The sequence below is a fragment of the Camelus dromedarius genome, chromosome 27 (genome assembly GCF_036321535.1).
Source record: "Camelus dromedarius isolate mCamDro1 chromosome 27, mCamDro1.pat, whole genome shotgun sequence".
Lineage (NCBI taxonomy): Eukaryota > Metazoa > Chordata > Mammalia > Artiodactyla > Camelidae > Camelus > Camelus dromedarius.
This window is the reverse complement of record NC_087462.1, coordinates 19,958,777-19,985,994: the sequence shown is the minus strand read 5'-3', so window position 1 is coordinate 19,985,994 and position 27,218 is coordinate 19,958,777. Positions and strand designations below refer to the sequence as shown.

Here is a 27,218-nt window from a genome sequence, read left to right as displayed (position 1 = left end):
CTTAAACCCTCTCCCAAATCACCTGACAACGCCTACTGAGATGCCCCACGGTTCTTCATGGTGTGTGTTCTCCCTCCCTGCAACCAGGAATAAATCTCGCTTGCTCAGCTATCTGTGTGCTCATGGTCGTCTTTGGTTAGAGGGTACTGACGGACCTGACAAAGTTCACACAGAGCCGGAGGCAGAACTCACTAGGAGTCTCCAGGTCTCCAGCTGTGTTCTATCTTAGAAACTATCACTCTGGTGGTTAATGTCGTCCCCCCCCCCCCCCCCCAATTAAGCTCCTTGAGAAGAGAAGCCTTGTCTGTAAAGTTCGGAGCTGATTCCCAGTGCCTAGGCTGGTACTCGGCAGAGGCTGGAAGTTTAAAAATTATTTTCTGAACGAATGAATGAGTAAAAGGAACTCAATATATACAGGTTCCCTTTCACCTCCCAGTATGTGGTGCATACAGACAGCACCACAGCTCATCTAGCCCAACTAAATTTTCAAACCCCTCACTCCTGGGATGCCCATTCTCTCCAAGCCTCCTCCTTTGCTCGAGCTTCTCTCGCTCGCTGGCCCCTTCCCACACCCGAGCCCCAAGACCATCCCCTTGTAACGCACCTAGAACTCACCTGTCGCCAACATCTCACTCCACCGCAGACTCCAGTGGACCAGCCGCACCACTACCTCGGCGTCGAGTGGGCGGTGCGGACACCGACTGCGCATGTGCGGAAATCTGTCGCACGCAGGAGCTCTGACAAGCGAAGAGTTGCCTCTGAGTTTCCGTCCCGGTCTGGGTAGTCTTGGGCTGCCAGGAAATCAGGAGAAACTAGCCGGAAGGAGAACCCGCGCGCAGGGATTTCTGGGATATGTAGTCGTAGCTATCCCGAGACCCCACCTTGAGGGAGGCCTTAATTCTTCAGGACTGCAAGTTTCGCACTCACAGTCCCGTGCTACTTTCGGCTGAGAATTCAGCTTCCGGCTTCTAGGAGAGATTGGCCTGGTGTCAGCTTCTCGTTCCCACAAAGCTCTGCGGTGTCCGCGGCGCCTGCTGGGAGCTGTAGTCCTCGCTCTGCGTACTGCGTTCGCCGAGGGGGAGGGCGGAGCTGCCGGCGGCCCGGGCGGGCTGGCAGCTAGAGTGGGTGCGAAAGCCGCCTCCGCCTCTGCCGCCTCCGCCGTCGCCTCCTCCGCCCGGGCCGTTCGCTGCTGCGCGGGGAGAGCGAGGCGGGGCCGCCGGGGCCGCCATGGAGCCCGACTCGGTGATTGAGGACAAGACCATCGAGCTCATGGTGAGTGCGGCCCGCTGGACCGTCCGTTCTTCCGTCCGTCCGGCCCCGGGCGGGCCTGCCCACCTCAACGTCCGGCGCGAGGCCGGCCCTGGCCCTTCACCGCTGCCTCGGCCCGGACCTGGGCCCCCCGCCTTCCCTGGCCTCCGGCCCGGCGCGGTTCCTCTGGATTCCTGGAGATCTCAGGCCGGACCTGGCCCGGCCCCTTCCATGCCCCTCGGTTTTCCTCCCTCCCTCCCTCCCTCCTGTCTTCGGGCCCATCTCTCGAACGACCCTCGCTCGCTTATGCTATGGCCTTGGCTCACATTCACTCCAGCATCTCATTTCCCCATTAGTAGGGAATCCCCCCCCCCCCCCCATTTCTCCAGCCCCGGCCTGCATCGCTCTTGCAAGTCCCACTCAAACGGAGTGAGATGGTGATGGGAGGGGGGTACAGAGAATATCGATCAGGGAGGGCCTCGGCTTCCGCGTCCTAGAAGGGGTCTCAGCACCCTTTCCTCAACCGAGGGCCGTGTGGATGCCGGCATAGGCCCCACAGGGGTGGAGGTGGGGAGCTCTCGGATTTGAGACTGTGACCGATAAGGGGCCTCTTTCCTGGGCCCCTGTGGTGTCCGGCTTCTCGGACAAAGGGTTTCCTACTCGGCCAAGAGGGATGTTTGCATAAGCAAGGCCCCAGGTACTCTGGATTCCATCTCCCAGGAACGAGAAACTGTAACTTCACGTTTTCCAGAGCTGCTTTGGGAAACTGGGGAGGAGGGGGAGGGGTTGTCCTCATCACTGCCGCCAGTTCTTTCTTCTTAAAAAAAAAAAAGAAAAGAAAAAAAAAGGGGGGAGGTGGATCCTAGGCCCCTGGGGAAGCGATCACTTTTCTGTTAGAAACCATTGGTAGCCAGGCCAGACTCCCTGGCCTCACGAACACCCCAACCCCCTTCCGCTTTAGGACTTGGAGCCAGAATGGTTTTTAGAAACAGGACCACAAGAAAGTGGCTACTAGAAACGAAGAATTTGCTACTTGGTGGATGATCTGGTGGAAGAAATAAAATATGGCAGCTGGTACCTGCCAATTTGAACATTAGGGAAATCAAACTGGGCTCTGGAGAGTTGGGAGGGGGAAGTCTGCCTCAGCAAATGGACATGCCCAGGTTTTCTTCCTGTGGAAACCTTGACAGTTTCTTTGTATCTCTCCTAACAAGGTAACAGTTTCTACCCCAAGGTTGAGAGGAAAGGTGAAAGAATCTACTTAACACAGCAAAATGTTTTCCTAGCCAGATTTTCTCCAGTTTGAAAATGTTTATTGAGTCAGTGGTTCCACTGGGTAGGGTCGGTGACATCAGAGCCACTTCCCCCATTTAATGCTATAAATAATAAATGGTGACACTGAAAGTCACTTGGATAGCTGCATGGTTTCTGTGGATGATGGTATCTGGGGAGTTAAGATGCATGTTTTAAAAATGGAAGTACAGTAGCATAAATACAGAGGCAGCTTAATATTTGCTGTCCTTTGCATAATTCACTAGATTTCTCCAGCAGTCTTGAAAACTAGAGGGAAAAAAACTGGTAGTTTCTGATTTGTGTGTACGTGTGCGTGCGTGCGTGTGCGCGTTCACATGTGTGCGTGTGCGCATTCACATGTGTGGTTGCTTTCTAAGGGACACTGTCACCTGTGGGTTTTTATTTGATTTTCATTTATTAAAATTTTTTCCTTTTCAGTATAACTTATCAAACATTTGTAGTCAAGCCTTTGATATTCGGCAAATTTTGTAGGGGGTTATTTTGGTAAAATACTGTAATTGGAATTACATGTATAGCACATATTTTTACGAGTACAATACATCTATTTAATAACAGAAGGAATACTTCATATCGAAAAGTTATAACTTAATACTTTGAAATTGACTGTTCAGTGTTCCTTTCATTTTCATTCACTTAAAAATAACTAAAATGTCTTAATTTTCGAAAGATTTAGAATAAATACAGTGTACTCCATTTAGTATCTTTGAATGGTTGTAAAAAAATGTCTGGCCTAAATATATTGGCTTCCTCTGCTCATAAATTTAAAAAGTTTTGATTTTACATGATTGTATTTATCTATGACCTGAAAAGATATTTCAGCCTTTTCAAGGACATTATAAACTGGCATCCTTAGAAAATTTAACAAAGAAAATTTAACAAAGTAGTTATCTAGATCAATTTTAAAAGGGCTTTTCAATATATGGATTTTAATATTCCCTCAAAGGGCTACCAGTTGACTCTTAGGCAACCCTTTTCATAAATATATATGTATTTATTTTAGTGTAGTAGATAGCGTAGGTACTTAACAACTGATTTGCTAAATCCAGGATCAAATGTAGGAATGATAATGCCTTAAAATCTAATAGCATGTGGCTTTCTGTATTCATTGCATTTTAATTACAGTTTCCAGAACTAGGTTAAAAATATTTTTTATATTGGTTTTAATGTAACATGATTAAAAGAGTGGAAGGAGTTAAACTGATGGTATTTTTGAAAGCCTAAAGCATGAAATATTTTTAGATTTTTTTATGAGTCAGCTTCGCTACTCAAATATTTGTGATTGTTCTGCCTGTACCAGTTTGGTACTTAATGGTTAACAGGATAACTTTCATCTGATATTCCAGAGTATGTTGTATCAAAGAAAGGAAACAGATTTCTTGGGTATCACCAATTTCTTAATCTTCATCCCTCTACTTCCTTTGATTCTGATTCCTTCTCCTTGTTTCCTTGCACTTTTTTAGTTTACTAAGAAATAAAACTAGTCATAGGAGAATAATTAAATCTTCAAAATGTAACCCCTGTTGTGGCTCCTATCTCTGCCTTAGGCCAGGTCCACAAAGAGTGCTTCTCCAGCTAAACTACCTCATAGGATTCAGTCTTTAATATAGACTATAAACTCTTGATTGAGACAACTGAATTTACAATGGCTGGTGGTGAATAATTTAACCACCAAATGACTTTCATGGCCTTAGATTGGCCCTGTACTGTACCTAGTTTGTGGGACTGTTTTTCAAACTGCTGACTTTGGTAAAATTAGCTTTATTATCAATGAGGTAGAAAAGTAGTAATCCATTTGGAAATACGCAAAAGTTCACCAGGCTATGTCTAGTGTGGTGGACTTCACTGGAAAGAATGGACAGAAAACTGTGCCATTATATGTCATGTATCTATATATGATGTTTAACTCTTGAGTTAGGAATGTGAATTAATGTTCAGACACTTATTACTAGAAAGCACTCACAGAGCTGCTACCTGGAAGAGAAAGATGGTTAGTCCTGCCTGTTAGAAGCTAGCAGAAGTTGATGTTAAAAGTTTAGGAAAGGTGATCCTGCTTCCTCTGTGGATGTGAGCACCCCCCCTCCCCCCAGTAGTGGGCAGTTTGTACTCTATTGTTGGCCACTGAATGGTTCCCCTCTTTGCTAAGTGACCTTAAGTGAGTCATTTCCCTTCTGTATTATCTCTAAGTGGCTATATTACTTGTTGAATGTAGTAATACAGGTACAATGCATTGGACCTATTCAGAATTTGTAATATCAATTCTATTTTTAGAGCTTTTGAAGTACATACAGGCCACAAGGCCAAGGAGATGCAAGAGACTGAGTTAGGTGATTGGAACTATCTATGTTTCTCTCTGTGGATTTCCCCCCCTCTTGTCATTGGATTTGTAGGCGGAGTAAGTGGGATTGTTTAGTGACTCCTTTAAGAAATTGGGTCTTACTTTGTCATCATCACTTATCCTTATCTACCTCTAGCCATGTGCTGATTTACCAAATGCAGATTAAGTAGACAAAGATTTAAGGACGATCCAAATGCAGTAAGGCTGTGACTCAAATATCATCAATTTTTATCCCTAATTTTGGAGTAGATTAGATGTCCTTTTGGATTTGACAAGGATGAACATGATCCTGCACACAAGTCTTGGCACTCTTGGCCCTGACTGTTGTACCCTGAAAACTGAGAGCACTGTGGAGCACAGGTGGGTTGCTAGCCCGTTACACAGATTTACAGAACAGCACATGTATCCTTCTGAGTAGTCCTGTTTGATCCTATGAATTCTGGAAACAAACTTTTCTGCGCTGTGAGGTACCTGGGATCCTGGGTTCCATCTGATGATATTTATACTTTAAAGGAAAGAAAACATTTCAAGTTCTAGTAATTCCAATTCTAGCCTCCTGTACAGCTTTTTCTTCCTCACTTACTCTATATTCCAGCCAAAGCGTGCAAGACCATGGTTCCTCAGATTCTGCTCAACACTGTTTCCTTTGTCAGGATGGATGTGAACTAACCTAACCCAGATAGTGAAGGCTGCTGATGTTTACGGAAAGGACCTAAGAGTTGGCTTTCTGGCCAGATTGGTTTAGGTCGGATCTCAGCAAGCTTCTCTTCCACTTATGCCAATAAAGTCCTATCCCCTCTCCTCCTTTTGATGTCAGTTTATATTAAGGTGGCAGTTACCATTTTGTTTTTATATCTCTTGCACTGCCTGCGTGATAATCATCTTTAACTGAAATAAATGAGTTCTGGCACTTTGTATTTATCTTGAAGCCCTTCTGGGCTTGTGTTAGAGTTTCCTGTTTGTGTCCCCTATTAAAAGATGAACTTCTCCCAGTGCCTTCTTGTAGTAGGTGTTCAGTCATGTTGAGTTGAATTTTCCTGTTGATTGTTTACATGTATTGTCGCTGTCTGCCTGTGTCTTAGCCATCCTCTTTTCTGGAATATTTCACGAATTCTCATCATAATCTGTTCCTAACTCTTACGGGACTTATCCTTCCTGTGTATCATAAAAGTTTGTGATTTTATCCAATTTTTCCTATCAGAGGCCATATCTGATTGTCCTTTGAATCCTTTGCTATGCTTAGCGCTTAACTATGCAATAGATATTTATTGATTTAAGTTAATGTTTGGTTGGGTTTTTTTTTTTTCATGCTATGAAACCTTTTTAAGATTTCCTTTTGATAATTTTAAGATAGAGGTGGAGCTAAATAGAGAAGGACTGCTGAGGGGAAGAGGAGGGTGTTAAGTGGTGCACAGACATCCACAGACATTCTAAGCATGATTTACAGACTTTTATAACCGTACAGATAGATTTATATACATTGCAGAGAGTGGTTGGTAGCAAAGTGTTTAGGAAACCAAACTCCTTTTATCTCTGTTGATATGAACTTGCCAAACAGTCCATAAGTTCTAAGGATCCTGTGACCTTAGAGAAGCATGATTTAGCATAAAGGGCATGGACTCTAGAGTGAAACACCTAAATTTGTATCCTAGCTGTGACTTGCTGGCTGTGTGACCTTAAGAAAGTTAACCTTTCTCTGGTATGATTTCATTATGTGTAAAAATAAGAAAATGTAGGTATTGCTCCCAGTGTTGGGAGAATTATGAGAGGTGTATGTGAAAGGACCTTGCAAAGTCTTGTCTCTCAGCAACTGCCTGCCATGCTGACTCTTCCCACAGGTACAGGGACCATATTTTGTAAAGCACAATCAAGACAGTTGGTGTGAAAAAGGCTTTGATTTTCCCCCATGATTTGTGCATGTATTTATTTGTGAAGCTTTACAGAGGCCTAAAATTCAGTCGCTTTTAGCCATACACTTAATAACCCATCTTTGGGGGAAATGATGAAATCATACAGAATCAGTACTATCTTGGAAATCTGGGAAGTACTGTTACAGTTACTAAAAAATACTAGTTTGACGTAATTAGACCTGTAGCCTAACTATGGAAGGAACCAACTTAACCTTGTATTAGGTATCCTGGTAGAAAGAGGCTGGTGACTGTTCATATTACCATTGAGCATTGTGATTTATGTTTGGTCAGTTTAGTTTAGACACGGACATTAGGATTTTCAAATTCTTATTCTTGTTTTAGCGAAGCTGGTGATTTTGACCTTTAACAGAATAAGCGGTGACTGTCATACAAGATTTCCTCCTGCGTTGTATTGTTCTTCTTTGAATTAGTTGACAAAGGGGGAAAACCTGTTGGTCAAGAATGTGCTCGTTACCCTCAGTTAAGTTTCTGCTGATTGCAATTGCCTAACAGGAAGTTTGTCTTTGTAGGCAAATGAGAGACAAACCAGGAAGACCTGACAGTCCAGTAAGGTATCTCTAACCTGGATCTTATTATTGTTTTAACAAAATTCAAAGATTGCAGAGTTTGGTGATGTTAGCAGGAAGCATTTTTAGGAAATTCTTTCTCAGGGTTAGTCAACAATGAAGACCTTCACAGACTGAAAGCTGTGAAGTAGACACAGTGGGATATTAACATGTAAATTGAAAAAAAAAAAAGTCTGTGAGTAGAGAGATGTGCAAATATAAGTACAATGAATATAGGGAAACCATTCTCTAATAGCAAACCTCTGATCCACAGAAGAAAAAGAAAAATTAAGTGAGAACTTTGCTATTGAGAAAAAGGAACCTGAGAAATGTATTTTTATTTTTTTTAAGAGTTGAATTGAGAACACTTAACCAGTTTTGGGAACTAATAATAAAATATATTTTGATTCTGTGGAATGATCTCTCCGGAGACTCAAAGAGCAGATGACTGGAAGGACTCAGTCCTTCTACTCCTGCTCTGTGTCTTTGTGCCTCTAGCATAAGGCCTGCCACCAATTAGGCATTCAGTAAATGTTTATTTGAAGGAAAACGGGAAAATTAGCTCACTAATACAAGGAAAAGGCCTGACAGTGCAAGAGGCTCGGAAATGAGTCCATTAGTCAAATTGTCGTGGTTGTGTTTTGCTGTAATTGTTCAGCATTTTGGTCATGGTAGTGAGTTATACTTTGAAAAGTGGAGTGTATCACTTGAGCAGTTAACTGACTACGAGTCGTAGCCCACTAGGTGCTTTGATCAGAATTGGATTTCCAGTTTATTCTTAGGCTCTCAAGTAACGGAAGAAACTTGAGCACTTAATCTTTGCTTGAGATTTGACTTACGTAATACCTTTAAGTTGAAAGTATAGGCTGTTTCCACCGGACTGTTATGGAGAGGTTAATCATTGACTGGTGGGGTCTTTCAGTCAGTCATTTCAGTTTGCCTATAACATGAAAAATCAGAACATCTTTAGTTTTTACCTGTGGACTATTTATGGACCAATTTTGGAGTTTTAAAATTCCTCGGTTTCAACTGGATTTGGGATTCTTTGTCCCAGACACATCTTCGCCACTAAACACAAAGTCTACTTGGGCAACATTATAATGTGTTTTGTTATAACATTAATATTGTGGGCCTTAGAATTGCATGGTTTTTGTTAAAGAAATGCTTTTTTAAGTGACAACATCCAGAGAGTTGGCCCTTTCAGATTGGCTCAACAAGTTCAGTTGTATTTTAGTTTAGCTAGGCTGGAGTACTTACTCTTCCGTATTTTTGTGGTTCTCCATTCTGACGTCAGTTAACGTAGGACCTTTGAAAGGACAGCTTGGTTTCTTCTGCTCAAGAATCAAGACATTTTTGATCCTTGGAATTGGGAAGCCACAGTGCTCTGTGAAAAAGGCATGGGCTCTACCACCTAGTAGATGTGGGACTTTGGGCAAGTTATTTCTTTTTATCTTTTTTGAGAATTAAATATGAGTCATGAATGTAAACTGCCTGGCCCATTAGTATCCCTTAAATCAAGGTAGGTATTATAATTACTATCGGAACATTTTGGCAGTAGTGTGGCAGTTGAGGAAGTAGCAAATTTATATGTAAGCAGCTTCACAGTCTTTGGAATTTTCAGTTTTTATCTTTGTCATCCTGTTGAATGCTTTTTTTCTCTCCCTTACAGTTTGTTTAGAATTAACAGTTTAGTGGAAGAGTTGGTGTGGTAATAAAAGAATGTTGATATAATGTGGACTGGGCTTATGTATTTAAAGGTGTCATCTAATAAATTGTTTATTATTCTTTATTATTTTCTCTAGTTTACCCAGTGACTGGCCATTGTGGGGATTGGCTTTTATTGAGTCAGAAGTTCACTCTTAAAATTATGCCATGTGTTTTAAAATGTCCTATTATTCAGCCGAGGGTTGAAGGTTTGGGTGATATGTAGATTGATGTCTTATATGTAGAAACTAAAAGATTTCTTGTTAGGTGCTTAAATACGTATCTTTAATTGGGAGATATTTGAGCCCTCCCATGTTAGTTTTGGTTGACAGACTTTCTGTGATAGTAGAGGAGCTGTCTTAGAAAATGGGTAATGAAGTTCACTGTAGCTGAATGGTCTGGGACAATTCCTGTGGATAATAGACTAAGTTTTTAGCTGCTCTCATTTGGAGATTGCATGATATTTATCATGAATAAATATTAATATTAGGGGTGTTTCCTTCTTTGCCATGTAGAATTTCTTATCCTTCTCTGAACACAGAGGTGAGCAGTGCAGCTGCAGACCTTTTATACCAAAGAGCTCACTCAGGGGTTGTAACTTTTTTTCTGTGCCTCAGATCCACCACTCCGTTGACCCTTCCTTCCATTTCTTGGTGGCTGTCCTTTGCCGCTGGTGCCATGGTGGGTGTATGGATTGCTTTCTGTCTTTCAACAGTTACCGAAGTGCATGTTTGGGATTTTGTTGAAGAAAGCTGGATACAGTAAACGGAAAGAATCTTGGAAGCTGCTTGACTGCTGTCTTTTCTCAGACTAGTCTGAAAGGGAATACCCCCATTCATTCTGGATTGGTGGATCTGAAGTACAAAATATTTTCCAGGTAAGCAATGACCCTGTATTGTTTTGTTATGTGGAACTCAGCTCTCTGAGAGAAATTTAAAGTTTCTTTACTTTTTTTCCATTAATAGAGAAAGGAAGAAATGTTAGATATTGTGCTTAGGGTTCATGTTTGGGTGTGGATTAGTGAAGGTATTTGCTGGTAAAAACTTTGTTTCAGTGTAAGAAGTGCACTTATTTTTGTTGAATAGGCCTAAATGGTTTGTAGTCACAGTCTGATAGGGAATACAGTATAGTGAACAAGGGAATTTTGTTTGAGGAATAGCTTGTAAAATATAAAAATAATGATAATTTTGAGGCATTATCTTGTGATTTATAGTTAATACCTGGTCAAAATAATTTTTGTAGTTACCGTGTAGGGTAGTGGTCTTTTATTCTTAGGACTCTCAGAGGGTCTTCTCAGGGAAATTGACCAGCCGTAGCTACTACAGTTCTCTGTCGAGCACCTTCTAAGTGCCAGGAGCTTTTGTAGGCTCTTTACGCATATTTCTCATTCAGTTGGCACGTGCTTTACCGTAGTTTACAGTTAGTAAAGTGAAGCTCATAATTTAATACGTACAAATTGCTTGGGATGATTGTATGGTTAGTAAATGGCAGAGCCAAGTTTTAAGCTTAGGTCTGTGTGTCTCCATCTGCTCTGGGTCTTTGCATATGACTACATTTCCTGAGGTTTGTACTTCAACTTGGAGATTTTCATATTGTCTGTCTACTGTTCCGAGCGAGGTACGGTTTTCTACAGCGGTTTCCACTTGGAGAACATGTGATAGAGCAGTATCGGGCATGGTATTTTAATTATGTCTGGTGCTCTCCCTACTTAATGAAAAGATTAGAAGATCTTCAGTCAGTTCATCAAGTGAACCTAAAGGTAACTTAGGGAGTGTAAGGGAGGCCGTACATGTAAATGTCAAAATGTGTTTATGCAGGAAAGTATTTGGTCTAGTGAACTCAAACCTGTATTTTCTCAGTTCCTCCTTAGTTTTTATTGGATATTTAAATAGCTCAGTAGCTTATTATGTAGACTTCTTTTGACCTGCGGTTTGTTAGCCTTACAAGTGAGACATTGTCAGGCAACTCATGACTTTTTCTGGTATTTCATCACTCCATGTTAGCCATTTCCTTTACTCTTAAAAAAAATTCTTTTTATCGTAGACTGACACTTCGACTTGGTGCTTGTTGTTTTATTTTAATTCTTTGTATTTGTTAATATTTCTCCTAGGTGAGCATTTTTCACACTTGCGACGTGAAGAGCTGTCAGGGTGGTGGTGGTAGTAAAAAATCGTAGTAGTTAACGCTTACTGGGCACTTACTCTGTATTGAGCACAATTCTGAACACTTTATATGTTTAAACTCATTTTATTTTCGTAGTAGGTACACTTATTTCCACTTATGAGGAAGTTGAAGGATAGAGTAGTTAACATGTTCAAGGTCGCACATCTAGTAAGAGACAAAGATAAGTTACAAGTCCCGGCAGTCTGGCTTCAGAGGATGTGCTTCTAATGGCCGTGCCTCAAGTTTAGAGTGTCATCCAGTGATAAAAAGAGAGGCAGAAATCCTGAAAGCTAAAACTGTGTATTCTGATTTCAAGAAATTATTGCAAAGGGAAAGGAAACAATTGTTGTTGAATATCTTATTTCTTACTTTCTGTAGCAGTCTGTGTTAGCTATCCAAGACTACCTGCCCAGCTGTGTCTCAGGAGAACTTACAGTAGGGTTAGTTTAAGGTTGTCTTCGAGAACAATGCTGTCCAATTAAAACTTTCTATAATAAAGGAAATGTTCAGTGTCTGTGCTATTCAATGTGGTAGCCACATGTGGATATTTTAAAAAGTGGCTCTAACTGAGGAACAGAATTTTTAATTTTAATTAATTTCAATAGCCACACATACAGTTATAGAATTTACCTTATCCTATATTTGGTCCTGGATTTAACACTCTTGGAAATCTGATCAGCATGCTGAAAGCAGCTCCTCATCCCAGGGTTGGACTTAAATTCGTTAACCAGCTGTGCAACAATGATGTGTAAAGCCAGAATTCCAGTTTATTAATTTATAATGATATGTGTGTGTTGGCACGATTATTATAAACTTTTCTGATATGTATATTTGCTTACTAGGTCCTACTTAATATGCCACTTTAAGTTTTTCAAATAACAGTAGTTAGGGGGACCTGAAGACTCAAGTCAAATGACTGGAATATTCTCTTCCTGTCGGTCAGCTTTACCTATCAGGTCAGATCATAGTCAGGTGGTTTAGTTAGCATGAACTTGACCTGGGAAGTGACTTTTTTTTTGTTGACCTTGGAGGGGCTAAGGAGCTGAGACAACCTCATTCAGCTTTCAGTTTAGGGGTGGATGGTTTTTCCCTCTTCCTTCAGCTTCTCCATTTGCTTTTATTTGCCAGATCCTTTTCTGATTACAGCATTCATTTCAAACATGCTAATACATTCAGCTTGAACTCACCCTTGTCTTACAGATCTGGGAAGCCCTTTGTTTTCCTTAAGGTTCCTTTATTACTGTTATGATCCATTTTGTGTTCACTTTTGATTCTAAGAAGGCAGTTGAATTTTCTTTGCTTTCCTGTGGCCTCTATTTTACTGAAACACACTTACTAGTGTATTTAGTTTAGTCATATAGTGTGGGGTAGACTAGGAACATACCATAAAAAAATCTGGTGGTACACTCTTTTTGCATTATATCATGTGAAATGGCCTTGTATTTAGCTTACTATAGCATTACTTTTGGATTTGGTCTTCATCCTTCTCTTCTTAAAGTACAAAGTAACGTAAGCAGACTTGGATTTTAAGAAGTTAACTTTTCAGTTGTGTGCAAGATCGTTTGAAGGGACTGAAGTCAGGAGGACCAGTTAGTTCAAGTGAGCAGTTATGAAGGGCAAAGCAAAGCATTGACAGTGGCCATGATGGGGGTGGCGTGCTGGGGGTTTGCTTTCTACAGAACTTGGGGATTGGTTATAAGAGTAAGGGATGGATAGAATATAGTATGAATTTTAGGTTTTTGCCTTGGGCTTTAGAATGGATATTTGTTCTCTTTTCCATGATAGGGAACACTAGAAGAACAGATTAAGGGGAGTAGGGGTGGGGAGGAGTGAGAGAATGAGTTCAGTTTATAATGAATTTGAGTTGCTTATGGGTGACTCCTCTAAAATAAGTTCTCTGGTAGGAATGTTGATCTGGAGCTCACCAGAGCAGGTATGGAAAGATTTGGGAGTTTTTATTTTAGCTTTAGTGGTAGCTGACTTTACTTAGTGGAGTTATAAGGTTGCTCACAGTGAAGATTGGGGAATCTCTACCTGTGTATGGAAATGCTAATGTAAAGGAATGGCTACAGCTAAGGTTATGGGGTCATGTGTGATGTTGATCAAGAGGTATTACCACTCCTTTTCATCTTGATCTGGGAACTGTTACAAACCTATTCCCAGGCAGCAAATTAGCCCATTATGTTTGGGTTGTGATTTTTCCACTGTAATGGTTCGTTGAATTAATAGAGGTACAGTTTTTGAAATGTGTTTTTTAAAGCGCCATGTTGTTACTACACATCTTATGTACGTTTATCAAATTCATTTCTTTGCATCTGGTGACAAACAAAGGAGAAGTAAGCTAAACAGTGAACGTTCTGGATCAAGCGTGAAATGGGAAATGGAAATTTGCTCTTCTTTCAGCCTGTCTTAGTCTAGCTGTGATGAATGTGATTATGGTATTGTAAAGACACGTTTTTTAACATCATAACATGAGGCCTGAGTACAAGCCAGCTGTTTAATCCACTAGTCAGTTGAGGAAACACTGAATTGTTCAAGTGCTGGAGTGAAAATGAGCTGTGTAGGAATTATTGAGATGGTGTTTTGGTCCAGTGTGGCTTATGTTTAAAATTTTTACTGTATACTGTTTTCACCTTATGTACTGACTTTAGACCCTAATTCCCAGGTGAGCTATAACTTCTATAATTAGGTTTTGGTAATGAAAGCATGGAGATATGAAGACTTCATTACAGCTACAATCAATTCTTCACAGAAAACTTTTTTGAATATATTATGTATGTCTATGATACAAAATTCATAAGGTGCAAAAAGGAGTACACAGTAAGGGAAAGCATTTCCCGTTCTTTTTAGCTCCAGCTACTCAACCACATTCTTGTGTAGTCTTCATATATATGTGTGGGTGCTGTGAACATTATTCTGCACCTTGATTTTTTTTTAATGTGAAATATGACGTGGTCATCTTTAATATTAGTTCCCAAAGAGCACTCATATTTTTTTGAAGAGATGCCTAAAAGATGCATGCTGATTTATTGTATGTGCTATAATTTGTGATGTCAGTCTGGACTGATACACATAGAGGTTATTTGAATCCAGTCTTTTGCTGTTATACACAATGCTGTAAAAAATAACCTGATGTGTATGTGTGTAATTTCACATATGGAGGAGTGTATCTTCAGGACAGATCCCTGGGAGTAAATGTCATTGGATAGGCGCTTTAAAAGTCTGATAGACATTGCCGTGTTGTCCTCTGGTCACGTTGCAACAATTTATACTCTCAGAGGTTTTGCTTAAGAGTACTCTATTTCCTGACACTGATGGTGTTAACATGGATTTTTAAGCTGGTTGCTTTTTGAATTGCTCTTCTCTTTTTTTACCCCTTAACTTTTTATTATGAAGAATTTCAGAGAGAGAGAGAGAGGAAAAAACAGTACAACAAACACCTGTACTCTCTCACCACCTAGACTCAACAGTTGTTAACATTTTGCCGTATTTGTATGATTTCTCTCTTAGTTCCCTTGGTCCTCCCTTCCCTCCCCTCAAGCCTCCTCCTCCCCCTCCCTGGCCTTCTTTCTCCAAGTACATACCCTTTTTTGTTGTCAAACATTTTGAATGTAGTTGCAAACATGATGCTTTATCCTCTGAACATTTCAGTGTGTGTCTCCTAAGAATAAGAGTAGTCTCTCTCTAAAAGCACACATACACACACACATACACACCGTATATATAGTATGTATCTCCATATATAACCAAATATATATAGCCATATATTTTATACATATTTAAAACCACAATACTATTTTTACATCTGAGAAACTGAAAGTAATTCCATAATACACTAACAAATATTTAGTTAAATTTTAAATTCCTCAATTGTCCCAGGAATGCCTTTTGTAGCACTCCTCTTTAAAAAACAAAAACAGGGTCCAAACAAAATACACCCTTTGAATTTGGTTGTGATGTCTCTTTTAATTTCTTTTCATATTGAACAGTCCTTCTGCCTTTTTCCCTCTTCTTCCAGAATTGATTTTTTTTTTAAGAGTCCAGCTCAGTTAGTTGTCCTGTAGGATGTGCAACATTCTTTACTTGTTTAACTATTTCCTCATGGTGTTATTTAACTTGTTTCTCTAGCTCCTGTACTTCCTGTAAACTCGAAGTTATGTGAGAGGTTTGATTGCAGCCGTTTAAACATTTTGACAAGAATGCTTCATCACAGGTGAAGTGTACTTTGCATTGAGTCATGTCAGGAAGCACCTGATGACGGGTTACCCCATTAAGAGCTGTGCCAAATCTGACCCCTTGCCTAAGGTGGCAACAGCCAGATCTCTCCATTATCAAGGTACGGTTTTATCCTGTTATTAGAATGGAATCTATGGGACAGTATTTTGGTACCTTGTAAATATCCTGTTCCATTACAACCTTTCACCCAGAGGTTTCAGCATCCTGATCCTGAAATCAGTTATTACAATATAAGTTACAAAATTGTGGTTTTCTGTCATTCCATTTACTAGTTAGCATTCACAGAGGCCATCCCTGTTTCTCCTCCTTCCTTTTGTGTATCACCATACTCTCATGGACTTTTATTTGTTCAGTGTGTTAACAATCAATTGCAGTCTTATACTGATGCTCAGATTGTCCCAGATTTGGCTAATGAGAGCCCCTTCAAAAAGGAAGCAGGTGTGAACCCATCAGTTCTGGTTTGTTTCTTGGCTTTCTACTTGCCCTGCATATTGGGAATCCAACCATTTCTCTGAGAAGCTGTGGTTCCTTTTAGTGGAGAATGGTGTTTGGAAACCAAAAATCAATACTATTGGTTTGTCGTTGCTTCTAAACCATTCCAGTGGACAGAACTAAGTATATTTAAAAGAGAACCATGAGTTCGTGTTAGTTCTGATTCAAACTTAATATTACAGGAATATTTTTCTAAACTTGTTAGACTTTGATTCTCAAAAGTCTGTGTAGTGGCCATCTAGTTGAGGTTCTCATTGTTATGCAGATAGGCAGATAAAGAACTTCATTCATAATTGAGCATGTGCATGAACAGGTACTGTTTGGTAACCTGTTTTACCTGTGGTAAATAAAAAGAACAGAATCAGATGTGTACCTTGCTTTCAGAATCTTGCAGTCTTTTACATAAAAAAGTGTAGTATAATGTGAAAACTGGTAAGGATCATGAGAGGTAGACATAAAGTGTGTGGGAGCTAGAAAAGGAAGGGAATTTCATAAAGGAAATTTTTATAAAGTTGACTCTTTGAGGCCTGAGCAAAAATTAGACATGAATGTGGATGTGTTGTGGCAGGGGGAGGAATTTCCTAGCAAAGGTAACTGAGAGGATGACAGCTGTCAGGCAGTGGTGTATATTGTCTGTCAGGAGGGACAAGTAAGTAGTTCTGTGGATTGTTGGAATGTAGTTTGCATGAAGGGATTGAGGTAGGTAAATCTGCAAAGAGATTATGACCAGATCTTGGCCATATCCTATCCTTTAGGTCATAAGTTACACATAAGGAGCCTATGGATAGATTGAGATGCACGGATGTTTTTTATTTGATCTGCGTATATTTAAAAAAAATTAAGACATTCAATGTCAAAACACTAATTTGGCCTTCCCTGAAAATTGGAGCTGAGTAGTGGCTGCCTTTTTGAGTCAAGGCTTGTACTTTTCCTGGTCACCAGGAAAGGCCTTCTTTACTTTTGAACTTGTCATCACTGCAGGAGAGGAAAGGTGAGGATGGTGGGTATGGTTTGAGAAGAGAGGTGACTTGAAAGTTTGAGCAAAATCTCTTTTTTTCAAAGAGATTTTGAAAGCTTTAGAAAGGTCATTCTGGCAGTCAGTTTGGAGGATACACTGGAGCAGGGAGACCAATTAATAGACTGTTGGAATGTTCCAGGGAAGAAATCACAAGATAGTAACAGATGGTGCGGAAGGGGAGGAAATGAGACATTTTAAATGTAGAATGGGTAGGTTGTATTGATAGAGATGAGTATGTGTGTGTATGTATTAATGAGAATGTAAATCACACTCTATTAAAACATGAAATCCTGTTTCTAAAATGCTTTGCATTTGTAAGTCAGTTTCTGGAAATTAACTACCTGTTTTTATAATCTATTGGTTAATTTTGGAAGACAGTAGTAATAGTTTCATGCATTGTCACTGTGTTTAGTTTTGCAATATGCAAATAACATGCTTCAACAAAGTAACTCTGACACGGCTTTCTCTCTGAAAGTTGTATATATGAATAATGTGATTTTTAAAACCACTTTTTTTTATAATTATGGAAGTAAGTTTTCAAGCAAAAATATTAGCAATGCTAATACTTGTTTTCAGAGTGCTGGCTGCTTGTGTTTAATTTTCCCCACAGTCTGTGCAAGAATTTAATCACAAGGATAATGAATCAACAAGGGACTGTCCCGTAGATTTAACATTATACCTTTATTAAAACCATCCATAGTGTTCTTAATAAGTATTTTGGAAATCCTCCCTGTCTCGTTGGGACATGACTTTATCCTGTCCCACTGCCAATGCCATTTACAGCAGATATTTAGTAGCACTGCTAGCTCAGATGATCCGAGGGAGACAGACGTGAAGAAAATGTAAATGAGTAGACTGGGAATGAAAGTGACTCACACTGGCAAGAGCCACACCTGGATACTGGACTGTGTAATAAACTTGCAGCTTCAATGAATGAGCAAAGATTGGCTGAAGGGCATTTGTATATATTTTTTATTGTGTTTAACTTACATATAGTATAGGGCACAAATCTTAAGTGTACAGCTCAATGAATTTTTACATGTGTGTACACTACACTGTGTAACCACTACCCAAATCAAGATATGGAACACTGTAGAGCCCATTGAGGGCTTTCTCCTGTCTGTGCCTCACCCAGTCAGAACCCTCCCATAGGTCTGTTCTCGCCTTTTTAAACTATAGGTTGGTTAGGGCTATTTTTAGATTTTGTATGAATGGAATTATACAGCATATAATCCTGTGTTTTTCACCCCCATTCATTATTATATCTGTGAAATTCATCCATTTTGTTGTGTGTAACTAATTTTTTTCCCCCTGTGCAGTGGTTTATTTTACTGTTGTTGAATTAGCTGGGTTGTTTCTAATTTTGGGCTATTATTATGAATAACATTTTTAAGGTGGATATAAGCACTTGGTTCTCTTGGTTATAAAAATCCCAGAGTGGAATTACAGGGTCAGAGGGTAGGCGTATGTTTAGTTTCTGTAGATTCTGCTAAACTGTTTTCCAAGCGCTGTGCCTGTTAACATGCCCACCGCATGTGGAGAGTTCCAGTTAGCACTTGGTTTTGCCAGTCATTTTCATTTTGCCCAATCTGATGAGTGTGCACTGGTATCTGTATTGTAGTTTTTTTTGTTTGTTTTTTTATTGAATCAGCTTAATGATGTATGTTTACATGCAATAAAATATTCTCATTTTAAGTATGCTGTTTGAGTTTTGAAAACTATATACACTCATGTAACCTCTACCACAATTGAGACATAGAACATTTCTACCCCGAAAAATTCCCTCATTCCCTTTCGCCGTCCCCTCACCAGCATCCTTGGTCTTAGATGACTTGCTTTCCATAACTGTAGATTAGTTGTGCGCAGTCTAGAATTTCATGTAGCTGGAGTGGTACAGCATGCATATTCCGCGTGCACTCTTACTGTGTTTTGCTTATTTTGCCCAGCATGTTTTTGTGATTCATCCTTGTCGTATCAGTTGTTCTTTTCCTTTTCATTGTTTAGCATTACTACGTTATATGAGTATACAACAGTGATGTTTATCCATTCTCCTGCTGATGAGTATTTGGGTTGTTTTCAGTGTTTGTTATAAATAAAGCTTGATGAACATATGTGTTCACATTTTTGTTTGGACATTTCTCTTGAGTATACCTAGGAGTGGAAGTGCTGGGCTAGAGTGTATACGTATGTTTAGTTTTTCAGGCAACTGCCAGATCTTTTCCCAGAGTGCCTGTACATATGTGAGAGTTCCAGTTGCTCTAGATACTCATCAGCACTGGATATTGTCATTCAATTGTAGCCATTCTGATACGTGTGAAGTAGTATCTTGTTGTTTTAATTTATGTTTCCCTAACGACTAATAACATAGCTTTTTTTTCTCATGCCCATTGACCATTTGGATATCTTATTTACAGAAGTGACTGTTCAAATTTTTCACCCTTTTAAAAAATTACTGTATTTTTCTTACTGAGTTGTGGGAGTTCTTTGCCAGATACACATATTGCAGACACCTCCTGTTCTGTGGCTTGCTTTTTCAATGTCTTAATACTGTCTCTTGATGGACAGAAGGTCTTAATACTAATAAAGTCAAATTAATCAATTTTTTCTTTTCGTAGTTACTGGTTTTTGTGTCCTGTTTATAAAATTTTTGCCTACTCTGAGGTCTTAAGGATATTCTGTGTTTTCTTCTAGAAGCTTTATGGTTTTTACCATCTCAAAATAATTGTTTTTTATGGTTGTAATCCATATTTATTATAGAAGGTAATCCCTATCTATTATAGAAAAATTGAAAATTAAAATTATGTAAAATAAGAAACAAAAAGAATAAAAAAGTTCCCCGATAACTGCTATTAATATTTGATATACTTCTTTTCCTTCAGATACATACATTTTTCTTTCATGTATATTTTATATTTGTTTTTCACACATAAACTTATTTTGCAAGCTTCCTTGAAAACTCAACAATATTTGTGACATCTCTCTGAACCATCATATATTTCTTAATAATATTTTGAAGGGGAGCTTAATATACATGAATGTGCAAATGGCTAACTAGTTAAACGACTTCTTTATTAGACTTTCAAGTTATTTCTAATTTATAGCAACTTAAAGCTGGGTTACTCTTTCTAGTAGTGTAATCTTTGAACGAATCTGTGAGTATTACCGTGGGGTGAGTTCTAAGAGGTGGAATTGTTGGGTCAGAGGGTGTACACATTTTTAAGAGCTTGTGTATTTTATGTAGCCAAAGGTTTTGCCCACTTTCTGTTGTCTGTGTGAACATGACATGTCAGATCAACCATATTCTGTGAAACTGCTGTTTTCTTCATGTTTGTGCCATTTTAAAGTATTAATTTCTTTATAAATCCCAATTTAGTTAAAGAATTAAAAATTACTAAAAATTATTTCTTTAATTACTAGTGACAGCGGACATATTTTTCTTATGTGTTTGGCTATTTATGTGTTTTTGTGAAGAAAGGGAAATGTTTAGATTAGCTGTCGTTCTCCTCTGCTGATTTTAGATGCAGGTGCATTTGGTGTGACGGAAGGAAGTCACCAGGGTGAGGAACTTCTGAGTTTGTTGTGGCTGGGGCAGCACTGCCCTTTTGTGATTGAAATGGCCATTTTTGTTGGAAGCCAGCTGCAGGAATATCTGCTTTCTTTAGTGGACTGTCCATGGCAGGCATAAGCCAGGCCCCGCTCTGGCTGGCCCCTGGCTGCAATGCAGGCGCTCTTAATGGAGCACTTGAGGATCAGTCATGCCTGGCCTCACTGACAGCTTCGGGGACACTCACTCCTACCAGCCTTTGCTGCTTTGAGCTGGGAGGTGAGATTCTGCTGGAAATTCCTTCCACTTCTCAGGTAGACTTTTATTTGATTACACGCAGTGAACCCTATTTCCAGTCCTTTTTTTTTTTCCCTCTCATATTTTATAGAGGTTCCTTGAAATGTCTTATCTGTGTGGAGAGCAACCTAGGTAGGTTTCCAGGGCCATTGCCTTCTATTTTGATACTCCTTTGATGATTTCAGTTGCACAGTCAGAAACCCCAGCCTTAACACTTCTGTTTTCCTCTTGAGTGTTGTCTATTTTTGCTCTTTTTCACCCTGGCTTTCTGTACTTCAGTCACAGTGATTTTTCCCCCACCCTTTCCTCCAGTGCACCAGATTCTGTCTTGACCTGACAAGAATTATCATCTGCTATTTTTCCTGGAGACTTCACCCTTAACTCCTTTCTTGCCCATTTAACCTCTGCTTATCCTTCAGAGTTGAGTTTAAGCATCAGTTCCTTAGGGATTGTGTCTGGGTCCCCTAGGTACCCCCGCAGGTTAGATTCCCTTTGTCATATTCTTACAGCACTCAGTTCTTTTTCTTCACAGCTGTTACCATAATTGTAATTGATAAATGTATTACATAATCCCCCACTAGACAGTCAGCTCCTTTATTAAGAAGGTAATCTCCATGGGGACAAGGATCATGTCTGTCATTTCATATTCATTTCATAGCATCTTCCCAGCATCTAGCACAGTGCATGCCATACAGTTGCCCAGTTGAATGAAGGAATACATTTGGGAGGGCAAATGAGAATTACCATCTTGTATCAGAAGTTTATATGTACTGTTAAAATGATGAATACATTCACTCTGCTTAATGCTTGGTGTTTTCTGTTACAGTATCATCTCTCAGTTTTAAATGACTTGATCTTGAAAAGTAAGTTGTGGGCATCAGAAACTCCTTTCAGAAGATCAGAGAGCATCCCTTCCCTCCATCTCTGCTTCTTAACCAGATTTTAAAACCTGTCATTAGCTTCTAATCTGTCCAGTTGGTCTTATCTCACTAATACTTCAGCTGTCAATTTAAAGGAGTTGTTAGCTACTACAAGCTGCTAACCTTTCCTTTCCTCCATCCTACTCCTTTCTTTTTTGTCTCTCTCTCTGTGTGTATATGTGTATATCAGTGATTAATAGAATCACTGTTACTGGGATTTGGCTTCTGTAGGTGAAGTAAATTTAGTAAATGCTGCATGTAATCTCCTTCTCTTAGAAATTCACTTGATAATTGTCATTTTAATAATATGTTTCCCAGCATTTCCCAAACTTTCTGACCCCAGAATCTCTCTCCTCCATTATTTAGGTTCAAAACGAATACAACCTGAGGCTATTCTTTACTAATTTTTGTGCATTTCATCCCAACTCCTCTTATTCACCAGGGTTTCTCTATCACTCTGCCAAAGTAAGGAGGGAGGGAAGTAGCACTTGTTAAATGCCAGATTTGTATCTACTATTCCTTTTAACCTTTACAATAACCTTGAAAGTTTTTCACATTTTAGCATGTGAGGAAATGGAGACTGGAGAAGGGAACTATTTTTTTGCTCAAGGTGAGATAGTGATCCTTCCTTCCTTCCTTCTCACCTTCCCTCCTTCTCTCCTTCCTGTCTGTCTATTTATCTCTACAAAGCCTTGTGCTCTTTCTTATCCCTGTCTGGGGTAAAAAAAGAAATACTCTTCTGATTATATTAGAGGCTGCACTTCTAGCTGTCACCTTAGTTTGAGGAGTGTTAGATGGCATCTTCGGACTCTCAATTGCACCAGAGACTCCAGAGCAGCAGGCTTTCCAGGCTGTAGGTGGGCAGCAGCAGGTTGTCAGTATTTGGAGACACTGAGAAGAGGGGGACGCCTTGACTACCCCTGCCCAGACCGCTTCTGCCAGCCCTCGTGCTTCCTGCCTTTCCCCCCTCACTTCACGCTTAACTCCGTCTCCCCAGTTCCAGTCTTTTCGACTTTGTTGGAGTTTTAGATTGACTTTTATCAATAATGTTGTAGCTGGTATTTATTGGGTTCCTGCTTTGGATGTGGCAGGAGCTGTTACCCATCTGAACAGCTGACTTGCTTAAGGTCACATAGTATTGGACCTGGGATCTTAACCAACTTCTGCCTAGGGTTTTTATTTTATTTTATTTTGTTTTGTTTTATTTTGTTTTACTAGAGGGAGGTAATTAGGTTTATTTATTTATTTGTATTTGGAGGAGGTACTGGGGATTGGACCCAGGATCTCGTGAATGCTAAGCGTGTGTTATACCACTTGAGCTATACTGTCCCTCTCTACCTAGGGTTTAAAAAAATTTTTTTTTACTTTCTTTATTTAGTCTCAATAAATTTTTTCGTAAGGGAAACCTACCCTAAGCAATTAAAATCTATGAAATCATGGGTTTCATGTGCTAGTTGTATGTTTTTTATAATATGTATTTAAATTAAATGTATAGCTGTTAAATATTTAAACACCTTTATGTGTCACCAAAAATCACCTTGAATACTATAAACTTTGGTAAACATTGCTCTAGTCTGCTCTTCTAACTAAAGTTCATCCATCCATCCGTGAAGATTTCCGTATATCTGTAAAAGATAAGGACTTCGAAACGAAAGACGGTTAAAAAAACACATAAACATAGAGCACATAGTTCTATTATTACACCTAAAAAGTTAACAATATTACTTAATATCAAATAGTCAGTGTTTATATTTGCCTAATTGTCTTAGGGATAATTTTTAAATTAATAAACTTTACATTTTAGAACAGTTTTACATTACAAGACAATTGAGCAGATAGCACAGAATCCTCACACGCTCCTAGTTCCCGCACTGTTAACATCCTGCGTTAGTGTAGTCATGAAGCGATACTGATGCGTTATTATTAACTGCACCCTGGAGTTTATTCAGCTGTACTTAGTTTTCTTTCACCTCATGTCCTTTTTCTACTCCAGGATTCCATCTAGGATCCTACCTTACATTCAGTTGTCATGTGTCTGTAGGCTCCTCTTGGCTGTGTCAGTTGCTTAGACTTTGTTTTTGATGGCCTTGACAGTATTGAGGAACTGATACATTGTGTTGCTCTCTGTTGCAATTTGTCTTGTTTTTCTTATAAATTTTTTTTAATATTTGTGGGTTTTTTTTCAATTCGGAGTCAGGCTTGATTCACACATTGCATATAGTTAGTAGTCTCTCAGATCTCTTTAAATCTATAAAAATTGCCTCTCCCATCTTTTTTTTTTTCTTGGCATATATTTATTGAAGAAACTGAATTGGTCATTTGTTCTTGTATTACTTTCCAGATTTTGGATTTTGTTAAGTTCCTATTAGGTCCACATATTCTGTTCCTGTTTGTATTTCTTGTAAATTGGTAATCAAATCCAGAGGTTTGTTGGATTCAAGTTCAGTGTTTTTCTTTTATCAATTACAGAACAAAATAAAACCAAACAAAATCAAAACTTATGCTCTGTCCACAGTGCCATGGTGCTTTCTTGTTTTTGTGATGTTTTCTGTACTTTACAGGTAAGTCATTCTTGGAGAAACATAGGACTTCTATGCATTTGCATTTTCCTGAGTTTTCTGAGTTAAAAGCTGCATAGTTTATTTATTGGCAGTAGAAAGAGAAGCAGCAACCTGGCTGCAGGAATGTCCACATGTGGTTGTCGATTTTGCCAAGGACAGTGATGACATATGTTATGTTATTGACAATCAGTATTAGGGTTTTATTCCTATAGTTTTTTTGTTTTCAGCTTTTCCCTTTTTCTCAGCTCAGAAACGTAATGACTGTTGCTACTGTTGGTATATCCTTAAACCTTATTTTTAAAAAAAGAATGAGTGATTACAGTGACATACATACACAATGTAGGAGGATACAAACAAAATAATTGGGTAAATGAAGATGAGAGGAAAAATAAATGTAGGAAAATAATATGAAGGAAGAGATAAAGTTATGCAGAAATGCATTGAATAAGGTTAGTTGTTTCAGGAGGGGCGCAACATTGGCTCTGCTGGTAATAGTGGTGGCATTCTGTGTCGGTAGCAGTTTGCAGGACTTTTGTAAACTTAGAGGATAAATATATTCCTTTCTCTAAGGTTATTTATTTATTTGGTATTTGTACTTGGTATGACCAACCTCATTTCTTATTTGGAGTGTAGTGCCTATAAAGATGTGGGTCAGGTTTCTCAGTATTGAGTTTCAGAGCTCCTTGGAAAATCAGGACTCATTTTTTCTTGTGCTTTCTTTTTGTAGTCTTCTTAGAGTTTTGACTGGTTTGTCCTGTTACATTTTTTTTTCTTTCTCTAGTATCTGTGGTATAGCATGAGTAGGATATTCTTGGAACACATACCTTTGAATACTAGAAGAATAAAATGACCTCATAGGGAAATAAATTTAACAGTTTTTCATCTGCAGAATACTATATCTTTATGACCTTGGCCATGTCAAATACCTTTTTTGGCTTTTGTCTGTTGTATTTGAACTTAATATTTAAGATTTGTTTTGATTTTTTTTTTCCAGTTGAAAGTAACAGAAAGCCCAACTAAAAACTGGCCTAAGCTGAAACAGAAAACTTATAATTTGAAAAATCCGGAGGTAGATGTGGATTCAGTTTCTTAGAATCTATGTGGTACCTCCTAGTACCAGCTCTGGACTCTCCCTTGTGGTAACCACTAAGGCATCAGAAGCTTCAGCTTTCATCCTCTCATATTCAAGCTCAGTGGGGAAAGAGACTTCTTTTCTTGTGGCTCCCATAGAAGTCCTGGGATTCAACTCAGAATATGTGCTTATTCCTGAATCAGTGACTGTGATTAGGTGATGTGGTCAAAAACAAGTGTCTACCATCAGCTCTTTAAACTTATAGCTTAAAATTCTTCTTTAGCCTCTGAATCAAATTTTTGCTTTGCATGTAAACTGTCTGGACTTTACATGTTAATTATTTGATAACTTAACAAATATTTATTGAGTTCCTACTCTACAGGTGCTGTTAAGGACCTGAAAACATTACATTGTAAATTGTCTTATCAATTGCTTATAATTACTTTACTTTTTATCAGTTGTTTTGGAAATACAGTACAAATTTTACAGGAAAGTTTATTATTTCTGGTGTTTTCCTGTGGCTTATAGACCAATATTTGGTTTTTGAATTTGATAATTTTCAAAGTAAAATCACCCTTTCAATTTTTTTTGCTTATATACCAATCTTGGTAGCTGTTTTCATTGTTTCTCTTTTAGAGTTTTAACTCATTGATTAAAATAAATGTGGATTATGGGTTATTTTTTTCTCTTAAGTGTAGCAAGAACAGCTCCTATGAGATTTGTCTTCTAATCGTCCTCTCAATTTTGTATTCTCTCAGAGTTAGTAAAAAATTTATTATGGTGGTGACATCTGTGTTCTGTGCTTTGTAGAACATCTTGACTGACTGCTTATAGCTGAGTCATCCATAACGTTATTAAAACAGTGGAGTTGAACAGTGTTTTTGACAAAGAAGTACAGTATCTCTTAAATTTATCTTGGGCCTATGCATCTTGACTTCGTTGCTTCCTTTGTGTGACAACTTCCGGAGTGTTGTGTTCATGTGTACTTCTGCAAGAAGAGTATGTAATTTCTAGATTGACCTTACAGTAGCATATGTTTCCCAGTAATTATCTGCTGTTGAGACGAGGTGCTTTCAAGGGGGTATATGCCAAAAGCACCATGTGAGATATTTAGAGGACCTGGACTAGAAAAACATTTTAAGAAAACAGACAAAATGCTCTCTGTAAGGTCCCTTTCAGCTCCAGAATTTAATGAAATCTCTGGCTTCAAGCGGTGAGAACTCCCCTTACCCAGTTGCCTGCAGGAAACAGACAATGTGAAGGGAATCAAAGACATCCTTGCTGTGCAGCAAGCAGCAGGGATCCTTACTAAGGCAGTCCTAGCTCCTGGCTGAAAGACAGATTCGTTTGTTCTTAGAGCCCAGTGGATTGTGAGGCAAACAACTTCATTCTTACTTGAAACCAAGGTCAGCTTAGGATATGAGAACAATGCACTATATGAGAAAATAGAACAAGTGCAAAGTTTGTGATAAATTTAATTAAGGGATGATAAACTCCTTTATATATGAGCTTGGACAACTCACTTTTCATGCTATTGCTAGCTAAAGAAGCAACATTTTGATTACGTTGTTTTCCGAATCAATGTGTGTGTGTTTGTGTGTGTGTGTAAAATTTTAAATATTGGGACTCTACGAACTTGGAATCTATGTTTCTTTGGGATAGGAGCTGGTTGGGTCTCTGAAAATAAATATGTATTTGAGAAATGAGCAGCGTTTAGAAAATGTTAGAGGGCTTATTTAAATGGTGTAAGGTGTGAATTCAGAAGGTTTCTTAGGACCAACTTTCATTCTGTAGATGTAGTGAGACAGGAAGCATATTAGATGGTGGAAGTTTTGAAA

General features: G+C 39.0%; 1 protein-coding gene across 7 annotated transcripts in view; it reads left to right on the top strand.

Annotated features, from left to right (window-relative positions):
• Nucleotides 1–1,084: 1,084 nt before the first annotated feature.
• FBXW11 (F-box and WD repeat domain containing 11) overlaps nucleotides 1,085–27,218 on the top strand; it is a 112,440-nt gene continuing 86,306 nt past the window's right edge. For 4 of the 7 annotated variants that reach the window (XM_031437790.2, XM_031437785.2, XM_031437784.2 and 1 more), the window contains exon 1: nucleotides 1,085–1,272. In XM_031437790.2, the coding sequence (XP_031293650.1) occupies nucleotides 1,228–1,272 (45 nt within the window). In that variant the 5' untranslated portion in view covers nucleotides 1,085–1,227. Of the gene's footprint in view, nucleotides 1,273–9,792; nucleotides 9,955–15,555; nucleotides 15,577–20,826; nucleotides 20,845–27,218 lie in introns of those variants that run through there. The other 3 variants (XM_031437789.2, XM_064480093.1, XM_064480092.1) reach the window with 3 other exon arrangements.